The sequence below is a fragment of the Chelonia mydas genome, chromosome 11 (genome assembly GCF_015237465.2).
Source record: "Chelonia mydas isolate rCheMyd1 chromosome 11, rCheMyd1.pri.v2, whole genome shotgun sequence".
In the NCBI taxonomy this organism is placed as follows: Eukaryota; Metazoa; Chordata; order Testudines; family Cheloniidae; genus Chelonia; species Chelonia mydas.
The window spans coordinates 75,711,005-75,723,566 of NC_051251.2; the positions used below are offsets into that span (position 1 = coordinate 75,711,005).

Genomic DNA, 12,562 nt, shown 5'->3' on the forward strand with positions numbered 1-12,562 from the left:
ACTTTGGCAAGCCCCCCCTGCTGCTCTCAGGCTGTTGGATCACATGAGAGATTGACAAGACAGTTCTATAAAGTCCAAGGTATCTCTGGGTGCTGGCGAGAGACATAAGCAGCTTCCCTTCTCTCCCAGATACAGTAGATGGACCCTCAGACAAGGCTCTGGGATGGCCCTGGGGGATGACTCAACTGACACACTTAGAACATGGGATACTCCCATGTACAGAGTTTGACGAAACAACAACAGAAACCACCCCAGTGGGAACCCAAGCACACGCCTGCTGGGACATCATGCCTGCCCTAAGCCAGAGAGCACCATCACATACTATAAATGGGTAGATATGTCAAGGAATATAGGAACCAGCTTACATTAATCAGAGCCTCATATGCTCTTCACATCAAAGGTCAAAAAAGCCAATGTTGCTACAACAAAGGTTGCATTTACCCAGCTACTCTGATCTAAGGATCCTAAATTCCTCCTCCCCTAGAACCATAATTCAGCAGTATGAAAATAGCTGAGGGGGTAGTAAACCTGTACAAGCCCAGTTTATAATTTTTGTAGTGATCAATTCAGGTGTAGCCTGTAACACAAACTGGCACCAGTCACCCTTACTTTGGGACAGCAAAGATGGACAACTCAAATCTGAAGCACTGTGGAATTAGGAGTGGGTGGGAGAGGGATTTATTCATTTTTTTATTTTTGAGCCAACTCTCTAGTTATCCAGTGCCCTCTCCCAGGGAAGCCTCATTATTCTGAATAAGGAACTGAATGGGCTTACCTGGTCCTTTGCACGGCCCTGCTCCCGGATGTTGAGAGCAATCCGATGCGCCAGCTCCTTTGTGCACAGGAGGTTGATGTTGTACGCAATGAGGAATGTGCGTGCACCAGTGACTGTAGCTCCCCATCTTGGAACAAAGGATGCAGAGCCAAAATCAGGAACCCACTCGGCCTTTGTGAGCTTAGAAGAGAGCAAACGAAAGGAACAAAATCCATTGAAAAGGAACTCCTCATCGTTTAAGGTCAGCCGGGTTTATTTGTCACTCCAGAGAGCTGATTGCAAGAGTTAATTCAGAGTTCATAGACCGTCCAGCCAGAAATGGCCATTAGGATCTCTAATCTAGCGTTCTGTGTAATGAGGGCTGGAGAACCTCGGCCCATCATTCTGGCAGGAAGCTCAGGAACCTGTGGCTGAGCTAGAGCCGACCTTTTTGAGAACATCCAGTCCTGATTTACAATTCCCGCTCTTGGGAATCAGCACCGGAGACATGGTGCATTCCTCACTCAGAGCTATTCCACGCCCAGTCGCCAGCATTGTGGGTCAGTGTGTGTGTGTTCCAAGAGCTGGAGCCAAGAGCCCCAATCTTAGCCCAAGGCCAAACAATGTGTGGCTCAAACAAATGACTGGGGTGGAGAGGAAGGACAAGGTCACAATGGACCCACCATGCTGAGCGCAGTCCGCAGCAGCCTCAGTGCAGCACACCGGCTGCCTGGCCAAAAGAACATGTTCTGGCTGCACAGAAAGCATCTGGGAAATTCCAGAACAACTCAGAAGTGCTCCCTCTTCTCCCCATGAGCCAGCACAACCAGCTTCATTAACCTTTCCTCAAATTTCTCCCTATGCCCCCTCTTGGCTGACACCAAACAAGAGACGTTTCAGCCCCTACGGGAGACTCTGAGAAACTATTAGAAAATGAAAACAGGAGCTCACAGAGCTGCCACGTTCTGCACAGCTCGGTGGGCGACATGTCTTACCAGCAACCAACCATTGCTGACTCCCTCTGGGCACCCCGGGCTGTGGGACAGGTCTGGTGGGGAGGTACGAGCCATCCCTCACACCATGGAGAAGACAGTGACGGGGGATTGGGGAGATGCAGGGGGCACTTGGCGAATGGGGCAGCCAGAGTGAATGGGGAGCCATTGATTCACAGATCAATAGAACTTAAGGCCAGAAGAGACCATTAGATTATCTCGTGTGACCTGGGCAAAGAACTCCCCCAGTTACCCCTATACTGAGCCCAATGACTTGTGCCTGGCTAAAGCCAATCTCTTCGACAGGCATCCAGTCTGGAGTGGAAGACATCAAGAGATGAAGAATCCACCACTTCCCTTGGTGGTTGGCTCCAATGGCTAATCACCCTCACTGTTAACAATTGGTGCCATACTTCTCCTTTGCAGTTGTCTGGTTTTAACTTCCAGTCATTGCTGTTTGCTCTGCCTTGCTCTGCTTGACTAACGAGCCCTTTAGTCCTGAGTACTTTCTCCTAGTGAAGCTACGAAGTATTGAGGTGCCTCCCTGGCTTCTTTTGGATCAGCTAAACAGACTGAGTGGAGTTGTTCTCCACTCTCCTTTCAGCGCCACAGCTCTCCAGGTCACAGCGCCCCACTCTGTCGGCATCCCTTCTTCACAGATGTCTATAACTTTGTATTAGGCTTTATTAAAAAACATTTTGTTTAAAGGGGCCCAGCTTACCAAGTGATCCAGATCAGGTGGTATGACTGTCTTGTCCTCACTAGTTACCACTCCACCAATCCTTGTGTAATCTGCCAATTCGATCAGCAGTGATTTTAGATCTACTTCCAGCTCGGTGATGGACATGTTGAGCAACATCAGGCCTAGTGCCGATCCTGATGGAACCCTGCTGGGAACCGCCCCATTTGATGGTGATTCCCCATTGACAACTACCCTGTGCGATCTGTCCATTAGCCAGTCCTCCATCCATTACCAGGCGCTATTCATGCTGTAGAGAGCTAATTTCAAACAGCGTTGTGTGGTACAAAGTCAACTGCCTTCCAAAACTCAACGTGTATAACTACAGCCACACAGTTACCTGCACCAACCAAACGGGTGAGCTCCTCAGAAAACCATAAGAGGTGTGTTTGACATGACCTATTTCCATAACGCTGCAATGAGTGGCAGTAATTATATCCCTGTCCTCAAATACTGTATTGATGGAGTCCCACTGAGGACCAGAGCATTTCAGGGAGTCAGAGACTGACTATGGAGGAGGAAGCCAGGGGGCTTGCCTGGAGATGGGAGAAGGATTGAAGGAGGGCCTGAGGCAACTAGGAGACATTTCTCGGATGAAGCCTGTAGAAGCTGGGGGGCAGGGGGATCGGTGGGATAAGGCCAGTGGCAGCTGGGGGGTAGGGGGATCATTGGGTGAGGCCTGTAGCAGATGGGGGATAGGCAGTTGTTGGGATGAGACCTGTGGCAGCTGGGGGGTAGGCGGATCGTTGGGGTGAGGCCTGTGGCAGATGGGGGGTAGGGGGATCGTTGGGATGAGACCTGTGGCAGCTGGGGGGTAGGGGGATCGTTGGGATGAGGCCTGTGGCAGATGGGGGGTAGGGGGATCGTTGGGGTGAGGCCTGTGGCAGCTGGGGGGTAGGGGGATCGTTGGGGTGAGGCCTGTGGCAGCTGGGGGGTAGGGGGATCGTTGGGGTGAGGCCTGTGGCAGATGGGAGGTAGGGGGATCGTTGGGGTGAGGCCTAGGGTTGGCAACCCTCCCAATTTCGCTGGGAGTCTCTCGGAATCGGGCTCTATCTCCCGGAGGCTACTGCAGCCAAACCGGGAGATTTTAGGGTGCTAAAAGTGTGGTGGCGCAGCTGGGTTAAGGCAGGCTCCCTGTCTGCCCTGGCCCCATGCCACTCCTGGAAGCGTCCAGCACGTCACTGTGGGGGGGGGCAGGGGTATCCTTGCGCTGCCCACGCCCCAAGCGCCAACTCCCCAGCTCCCATTGGCTGGGAACTGCACCCAATGGGATCTGTGGGGGCGGTGCCTGCAGGCGGGGGCAGCGCACGGAGCCAACTCCCCACCCGTCAGGGGCTGTAGGGACGTGCCAGCCGATTCCAGGAGCATCGCAAGGCCAGGACAGGCAGGGAGTCAGCCGTAGCCTAGCTGCGCTGCTGACTGGGACCCGCCCAAGGTAAGAGCCACCCGGTCGGAGCCTGCACCCCTCACCCCCTCCCGCACCCCAACCTCCTGCCTGAGCCCTGAGCCCCCTCCTGCACCCATTCTCCCTCCCAAAGCCCGCCCCACTCACCCCCTCCCACACCCCAATGCCCTGCCCCAACCCTGAGCACCCTGCTGGAGCCTGCACCATAAACCCCCTCCCGCACCCCAAACCCCTGCCCCAGGCTTAGCCCAGAGCCCCCTCCCACACTCCAAACCCCTTGGCCCCAGCCCAGAGTCCACATCCCCTTCCACACCCACTCCCCCTGCCCCAGCCCGGTGAAAGTGAGTAAGGGAGGGGGAGAGCAAACGATGGCGGGAGGGGGGAGGGAGTGAGCGGCACGAGGCCTCAGAGAAGGGCCAGGGCAGGTGCACAAAACCAAATACCCTTCCCTGATGCCCCGCCCCTTCTCTGAGGCTCCACCCCCACTCACTCCATCCCCCCTTCCTCTATCACTCGCTCTCCCCCACCCTCACTCACTTGCTCATTTTCACCAGGCTGGGACAGGGGATTGGGCTGCGGGAGGGGGTGCGGGCTCCGGGATGGGGCCAGAAATGAGGGGTTGTGGGTGCGGGAGGGAGATCCAAGCTGGCAATGGGGCCGAGGGGTTTGGCGTGTGGGAGGGGGTTGGGATGAGGCCTATGACAGCTGGGGAGCGGGGGGTTGTTGGGATGAGGCCTGTCACAGGTTCTCCCTTCTTCCCCAGCTCTCTGGAAGCAAGTCACTGATGCCATCAGCTCCTGCTCATTCTTCCCATCATCTTGGCTCTGGCTTGGCTGGTGCCAGGCAGAAGGGCACTGCAAAAAAGAGGAGAGATGCCCCCAAGGGCAGGTAGAGCCTGAGCTGAGGCATCCTGGCAGCCCTCTGGCTGTGTGAGATGCTGGGCAGATGTGGGGGTGTTGGGCCCAGACCCTGGCCCTGGGCAATGAATGGGCACCTCAGCGATAGCATCACAGCACAGAGACAATCCTTCACTCACACCCTGGAAAACACTGTCCTGGGTCAGGGCCAAGCCTGGCTCCTGGAGGTGATAGAGGGGGAAAAAAAAAAAACAATCGTGTAAAGCTATGCTTCTGTCTTTTCTCTACGCTTATGGGTAGAAAGAATTTGCACTGTGTGTAACCTTTACTTCCTGTGCGGGGAAAGAACCCCTTATAAGGATAAGCCTCCATGTTCATACTACAGGACCCAAACAGACTGGGTTTAACTGGTTTGAACTGGAAGAAATGTCACAATTTATGTTGAGCCAAGCTATAAAAGCTCAACCTTGTTCTTTGTTCAGGGCTTCGCCATTTTCCTCCATGTGGGAAATTGGTGAGCCCTTCAGCTGTCGTACTTGCTAGCGTTAAAGTGCCTCATTTTATCTAAGAGCCACGACTCTGTGTTTGTTTGGCTAATACAGAAGTACAGGGAAGGCTGCCCTCCCGGCCCTGAACGGGAGGGGAACCTTTTTTCCCTAACAGAGGAGTTTGGCCAACGACTTCACTGGGCACAGGGTTAGGCTCCTCTGTTGGGTTTACCCTTCTGGTTTTACTAGACTCCTCTCAGAAGGGGTCGCAGCCTTGAGGGGTGAGATTTGTAAAACCAATTGTACTACAAATTGTCGGACATATATTTGTCACAAAAAAATTCCAATTTGGGTTCACCAACATATTTAGCAAGTTTGTACAGAAAAAACAAACAAATTCATAAGAACATAATAATAAAAATGGCTATACTGTGTGAGCCCAATGGTCCATCTAGCTCAGTGGCTCTCAGCCTTTCCAGACTACAGTACCCCTTTCAGGAGTCTCATTTGTTTTGCCTACCCCAAGTTTCACCTCACTTAAAAACTATTTGCTTACAGAATCAGACATAAAAATACAAAAGTGTCCCAGCACGCTATTAATGACAAATTGCTGACCTTCTCATTTTTACCACATCATTATGAAATAAATTGACTGGAATATAAATATTGTATTTACATTTCAGTGTACAGTATAGAGAGTACAGTACAAACAAGTCATTGTCTGTTTGAAATTTTAGTTTGTACTTAGTGCTTTTTATGTAGCCTGTGGTAAACTAGGCAAATATCTAGATGAGTTCATGTACCATCTGGAAGCCCTTTGAATAAAACTCAAAATTAAACAAAATTTCCCCTCCAGTTTTTCAGTTTGGTCAACGAACTAAAAACTTGGTTATTTGCACAGCGGTAATGAAGGCACTGCCTACAGAACGTCTCTTGGTCATTGTGGCATGCGTCACCCCGGTGTTACTCCGTGGACCTCCACTGGAATGAAGACAAGCCTGGGTGAAACTGGGGTGTCAGAGGAAAGAATCAGGCTCAGAGCTTGTACCACCACTTAGAGAAGTGGCTTATTCATCTCCACTTGTTAATAGCAGATGAAATGAGCAAAGGCAAAAATAGGCTAAGAGGTCTCCGATTACTGGGCATTCTCTTCATTGCCTCCAAAATAAAATGGCATTTAAAACATGGGTGTTTATGCTGAAAGTAAGGGGGCTTTCCTGTCAATTAACATTTCTTGAAACCTGTAAGAGTTAGCCAGCAAAGCTCCCGGCATGGGCAGTGCTGATGCTGCCTGATCGGCCAGTGCTAAGTATGCGATATCCCAACTCCACAATTCAAACCTTCAACTCAAGACGGCTTTGTGTTTCAACATTCCCCCTGATTTTATTTTGAAAAATTTGAAAACATTAAAAAATGCTGTAAATCAAAAAAAGACATTTTGTTTCAGGGTGTGTGTGTGTGTGTGTGTGAGAGAGAGAGAGAGAACTGGTTTGGGACCATCCCAAGACTATTTCCCCCTCCATTGTTCGGAATGGCTGGCAAACTGAAAAATCCCTTATTCACACAGCTGTAATCCGAATCCGGCAAACCCACAGGGCATGATTACATGCCTGTTCCACTGAGGTTACACTGTACATATCACAGCCATGGCCACTCACAGGGTGGGAGCTGGGTTTTCTCTGCTTCAAGAACATGTATATTACAGGGTTTTAAGCCTCCCTCTGATGGTGCCATTAGTCCTTGGGATGAACAGGGTGCTGGTCTGGGTGAATCACTGTCTGTTCCGAGCGGCCGTTCCCATGCTGATGCATGTGCGTGTGGGAGAGAATTGCTTGCTGCGTGAGGAGCGATGGCCCCGCTTCCTTCTAAACATCTGCAAACCACTGGCTGTTTAGGTATTGCAGGCCCTAAGCTGCCTTTTCTGCCCCTATTTCCTTTACACCACAAAGGATTTGAAGGAGAATGATTCTGCCAGTGATGGCATTCAGTTCAGTGTCTCAGGACTGATGATCTGGAGAATGGCGTGGATTGCACCCTCAGCAAGTTTGCAGATGACACTAAACTGGGAGGAGAGGAAGATACGCTGGAGGGTAGGGATAGGATACAGAGGGACCTAGACAAATTAGAGGATTGGGCCAAAAGAAATCTGATGAGGTTCAACAAGGACAAGTGCAGAGTCCTGCACTTAGGACGGAAGAATCCAATGCACCGCTACAGACTAGGGACCGAATGGCTCGGCAGCAGTTCTGCAGAAAAGGATCTAGGGGTTACAGTGGATGAGAAGCTGGATATGAGTCAACAGTGTACCCTTGTTGCCAAGAAGGCCAATGGCATTTTGGGCTGTATAAATAGGAGCATTGCCAGCAGATTGAGGGATGTGATCATTCCCCTCTATTCGGCACTGGTGAGGCCTCATCTGGAGTACTGTGTCCAGTTTTGGGCCCCACGCTACAAGAAGGATGTGGAAAAACTGGAAAGAGTCCTGGGGAGGGCAACAAAAAGGATTAGGGGGCTGGAGCACATGACTTATGAGGAGAGGCTGAGGGAACTGGGATTGTTTAGTCTGCAGAAGAGAAGAATGAGGGGGGATTTGATAGCTGCTTTCAACTACCTGAAAGGGGGTTCCCAAAAAGATGGATCTAGACTGTTCTAGACTGTTCTCAGTGGTGGGAAGTGACAGAACAAGGAGTAATGGTCTCAAGTTGCAGTGGGGGAGGTTTAGGTTGGATATTAGGAAAAAGTTTTTCACTAGGAGGGTGGTGAAGCACTGGAATGCGTTACCTAGGGAGGTGGTGGAGTCTCCTTTCTTTGAGGTTTTTAAGGTCAGGCTTGACAAAGCCCTGGCTGGGATGATTTAGTTGGGGATTGGTCCTGCTTTGAGCAGGGGGTTGGACTGGATGACCTCCTGAGGTCCCTTCCAGCCCCGATATTCTATGATTCTATGAACTGTATCAGATGTCCCAACAAAGCACAGTCCGCCCCAAATGAGAATTGTTACACTGTCCCCTAGTGCCAATTCCAGGTACTGCAATTGGGCAAAAAATAGCTCCGGAAAAGGTAACCAATCACCAGCTTTCAGCATGGGATTTCATCTTTCTTAGCAGTCTAAAGTGCTAGAAATGTCACAAGAAATAGCTCATCTTCCACTTGCTCCCAGGCTGGTCCAGCACTTTTAAGAAGCTCTTTTATGCTCAAAAAAACCAAGCACTTCAGGCTTATCAAGTTCACTGACTTTTCAAATTTATTTCAATTTTTAAAATAACCAATAACCTGCCTTTGCAAGGCTCTAGGGCTCAGCTTGTTAAAGGTATTTAGGCACCGACGACACTTAGGCTCATTTGAAAATCCCATTAGGTGCTTCTGCATCTTTAGGCACCTAAATATTTGTAAAAATCTGCCCCCAGAAGCCCCTACACACCTTAACACTACGATACAATCTCAGCAGCATTATCAGAATCAGCTCAGCAGCAGCTCTGCCGGCCACCTCCAGAAACTCCTTTCCATCCGTGCATGGTCTAAGAAGGACAACCTCCGCCCTCCAAACACCATTTTGCAGCACGCCTAGAAAGTCACCGTATGGGCGCTCCTGTCAGTATTGCCAGCCCCACACTTTTAAAATCATGAGTCGGGACCCCCAGAAAGGTGAGATGGCCTTAAAAATTAAGAGACTGATGTAAGCAGAGTCAGGATGAGCTCCACCCTGACATCTGGTGGTGAGGTGTGGCAAGTTGTTGAAAAGAACTTCAGGGGCCAATCTCATTTGCATAGGCACACCCACCCCGCCTAGAATGAGGCCATAGCTGCCCAAATGGTCACTTTGGCTGCTGTGGGATCCCCAGTGTCTCTGTTATTGGGACAGGAAGAATAAATTGTTATTACCCTGATTATGGGAACTGTGCTTGGAACTGTACTTGGCCTTTTGTTATCACCATCAACTAAGTAGCACTCGCTAGGCAAGGGTCATGGGTTCCAAAACTCTGTGAATTGAGAGAGATTGGGGATAAGTATTAATACTTGGTGGTATGGGCCCCTTGGTGAGGGCCTTACATGCTAATTGTACTTCTTTCTCTCTCCACTGTGGAATATCAGAGCTAATTTTAATTCCTTTAGAAGTCTAGTTACAGGCTGCTGAGCTCACTTTGGGCTAATGGCACACCAGCACTGAGGCTCCCCTACTACAAGCTGAAGTCACCTAAGAGCTGAAATCACTGAGTGTTGTGTTAAGTGGGGGGGGGAACCTGAAGATATATTGTGGAGCAGTTTGTGGGACGGCTGGAGTGCCTTGTGGACAGGCTGGTGGAGCAGTTCATAGGCTGGCGGGAGCTGCTTGTGGGATGCGGAGCAGAACCCTATGGAGCTGCGGGGCAGTCAGCTTCAGCTCATGTAAGGTACCCCTTACCTCTCTTTCCCCTTCCCCCCCATCTCCACCCAGGTTGGGAGGTAAAGCTCTGCAGCTAAACTTTCAAACTCTGGGGCTGCCCTGACCAGGGACAGAGACTTTTGGGTCATTGGACTTTTGGGATTTTGGGTGATTTCGGGTTGCTGGACTCAAGAACGAAAGGGAAAGGACACGGCCCAATTTGCTTGGGGTGGGTTTTTGCTCATGGTTGTGTTATGGATCCTGTTGGTGGTGTTTCCTCAACATAATGCCACATTGTTTCTCTCTGTTATTAAAAGGCTTTTTGCTACACTCAGACTCTGTGCTTGTGAGAGGGGAAGCATTGCCTCTTGGAGGCGCCCAGCGGGGGTGGTATATATTTGTCCCAAGTCACTGGGTGGGGGCTCAAGCCGGTTTTGCATTGTGTTATTGGAATGGAACCCCTAGATACTGAACCCGGCCCTTGTTGCTGCCAACTCTGACGGGCAGAAGGGTTACATTTAAAAATAAAAAGACTGAATAAGAAATGTGAGGTTCTTTCTATTTGCCCTCTGGCTTCTCAGACTTCGGCTGCACTTGGCTCACATGTTTACATTTTTCTCTGTAACCAAGAGAGCTAGAAACTTCCTTTGGTTAGGAAATGAAAGCCAAGAGTCTCACCTCATCAGATGCTTCCAGGAGCTGGAGCTTTAACAGACACACCAAATACCAGGAGAGTCATTGCAAAATCACAAGTGTTGGCAACACTGTATTGTGGACGAAGGCTGGCAGCAAATTCCGGAGTCTCGGAGACCTGGTAGCCATCATCCAGCCAGCCCCCACCTCTCCTCTGCTCAGGCGAGGCAATGGGAAGCTGCCTCCTTTCTCACACACAACTGCACATGCATAGTTCCCACAGCTTTCCAAAGCAAAAGCAAGAAGAGAAAAGCACCGAGGTGATTACCATCACTAACTGAGTGCTGACACTGTACAGGATGCAAACTAAGACCCAGGCCTTCCCCTTCCCCAAGGAATTTGAAAGTTTTTAAGGTAAAAGTCTCCTCCAGTCACAATACCCGTATTTGGCTTGTGCATTTTCAGAGAAAAGTGGAAAATACCATTGAGGTGGTGATGTCAAACTCTCTAGTCAACCTCTCATCCAGGCCCAAGAACGGCCATTCCTCTCAGCCTTAACAAAGTGTTTTGTCTGGAATGAGAAGTGTATTGAAACCATATATCTGGTCCCTAACACTGTGATACTATCAAAATCCCATCCTTAGCCAATGACAGGTCCAGTGCACAAGACCACCTGACACCCTGCTGGCAGACTGTAAGTGTAACAGTGAAAACGCCCAGAGCATCCACGGAGGCTCCCTCACTCTAATGAGAGCAGCACCCCTTTGGGTCCATGTGCAGCATGCTGCTCCCTCCCCGCCGTTCCCAGACACCACGAGGACTCTAACCTTTTCAGGGAGGGCTTCGTATTCCCCAGCTCGGATTGCTGGCAGCGATTTCCTGCTCTCCTTCCGCGCTGCTTCTCCGTACAGGTACACTGCAAGAGGAAATGCATACGTGACGGATCACTGGCCTGGAACCATCCAACACATGCATGTTAATGTGGGTGCGGACACTGGGGAAAGCCCTGGATATCGCGCAAGGTGTTCAAATACAGGCCAGCTCTAACATAAAGCGCCAAGGCAATGGACACCACATTCTGCCCCCGGTGAAATCACACATAGCTTAAGGGAAACCGGAAAGCTTTTAAAAGAGATAAAAGTTCTCGGGTCCTAATTCAATAACTATGTTTGTGTAGGCCTGGATATCACAAATATACACCGAAACCAGCTTCTCCTTCATTTGCTGGCCAAGTCATGAGTTAGTGATTCGGCACTTTCCCTGCCACCAAGAACAGAGGTAATGTATGAAGTGCTCTCAGCAGGGCTTATACGTTTTTACTAGTACTTCCAAGAGTGCCTACTAATTAGGGCTTAAAATTTGAAAAGCAGCCAGTGATTTTGGGTGCCTCCAGTCCTGAGACTCTTCAAGTGAGTGGATCTTCTAAAAGGGCTGAGCAGCCCCCGTCTACGATCAGACTCTCTCCATTGTCTCTCAAGTTGGGCTCCCCAAATCACTTGTGATAGTTTTGAAAACCTCGGCCCTCCTTGCTCATGTGTGGCAGATTTCAAAGTTCATACACTTCTCTTGCTGGGATAATTTAATGACCGACATTTTAGCCTAAGTTAACTCTTGTAAAAGGGGTTTGTTTGTTTTTATCACGGCAGGACAGTCCCAGTGCAGAAGCGGAACAGAACCATGTACTGTGTCCATGTGAGCACAGGGCAAGATGGTGGAATTACTGAAGAGGTCAGAAAAGAGGTGGATACAGACAGAATTCTCTCCCCTCCCCATCACCAACTCACCAGGCACGCCCAGCTCCACTGACAATTGCTGCCCAAACAGATTGGCACAGCGAATGCATTCTTCCATGGTGACATTCCTCACTGGGATGAAAGGACAGACATCCAGGGCACCCATCCGTGGATGTTCTCCTAGGAAAGCAAAGCACCATTCCAGAGATGTGCACAGAGGCCTGGAGGGGTATGGGGGTGGGTGGGATGGAGGGGAGGGGAGGACGAGCCAGTTTAGATAAGGCTGGACTTTATTTATTCATTCCTTATGATCTCAGGACTCAGCTAACACCCCTCCTGCCTCAGAGCCATTGACGCGACAGGACTAACCGATTACGCTGTCTGTATTTGCTCAACTGACTGCCTTGTTTATTCCAGCCCAAAAGAAAATGACCACAAGTTCAGGGTCGTCAGAGGGAGATGCGGAATCTCTGCTCCTATCGCAGCTTGCACCTGGCTGGGTAGATTTGTTGGCCTCCCACAGGACATGGGGAGGCTGTTTGAAAAGTGACTGCCCTTTGTGTTTGTGCAATGTAGCTCCAGCTGCAGGGAGCGCACGACT

At 50.2% G+C, this 12,562-nt stretch overlaps 1 protein-coding gene across 1 annotated transcript in view; it reads right to left on the reverse strand.

Moving 5' to 3' along the window:
• Positions 1-12,562, reverse strand: part of FTCD (formimidoyltransferase cyclodeaminase) — a 40,965-nt gene that overhangs the window by 18,359 nt on the left and 10,044 nt on the right. Inside the window, exons 3-5 of the mRNA XM_007066686.3 lie at positions 12,013-12,141; positions 11,056-11,144; positions 776-955 (exon numbers count right to left, since the gene is read on the reverse strand). Coding sequence (XP_007066748.2) covers positions 776-955; positions 11,056-11,144; positions 12,013-12,141 — 398 coding nt within the window. The remainder of the gene's footprint in view (positions 1-775; positions 956-11,055; positions 11,145-12,012; positions 12,142-12,562) is intronic.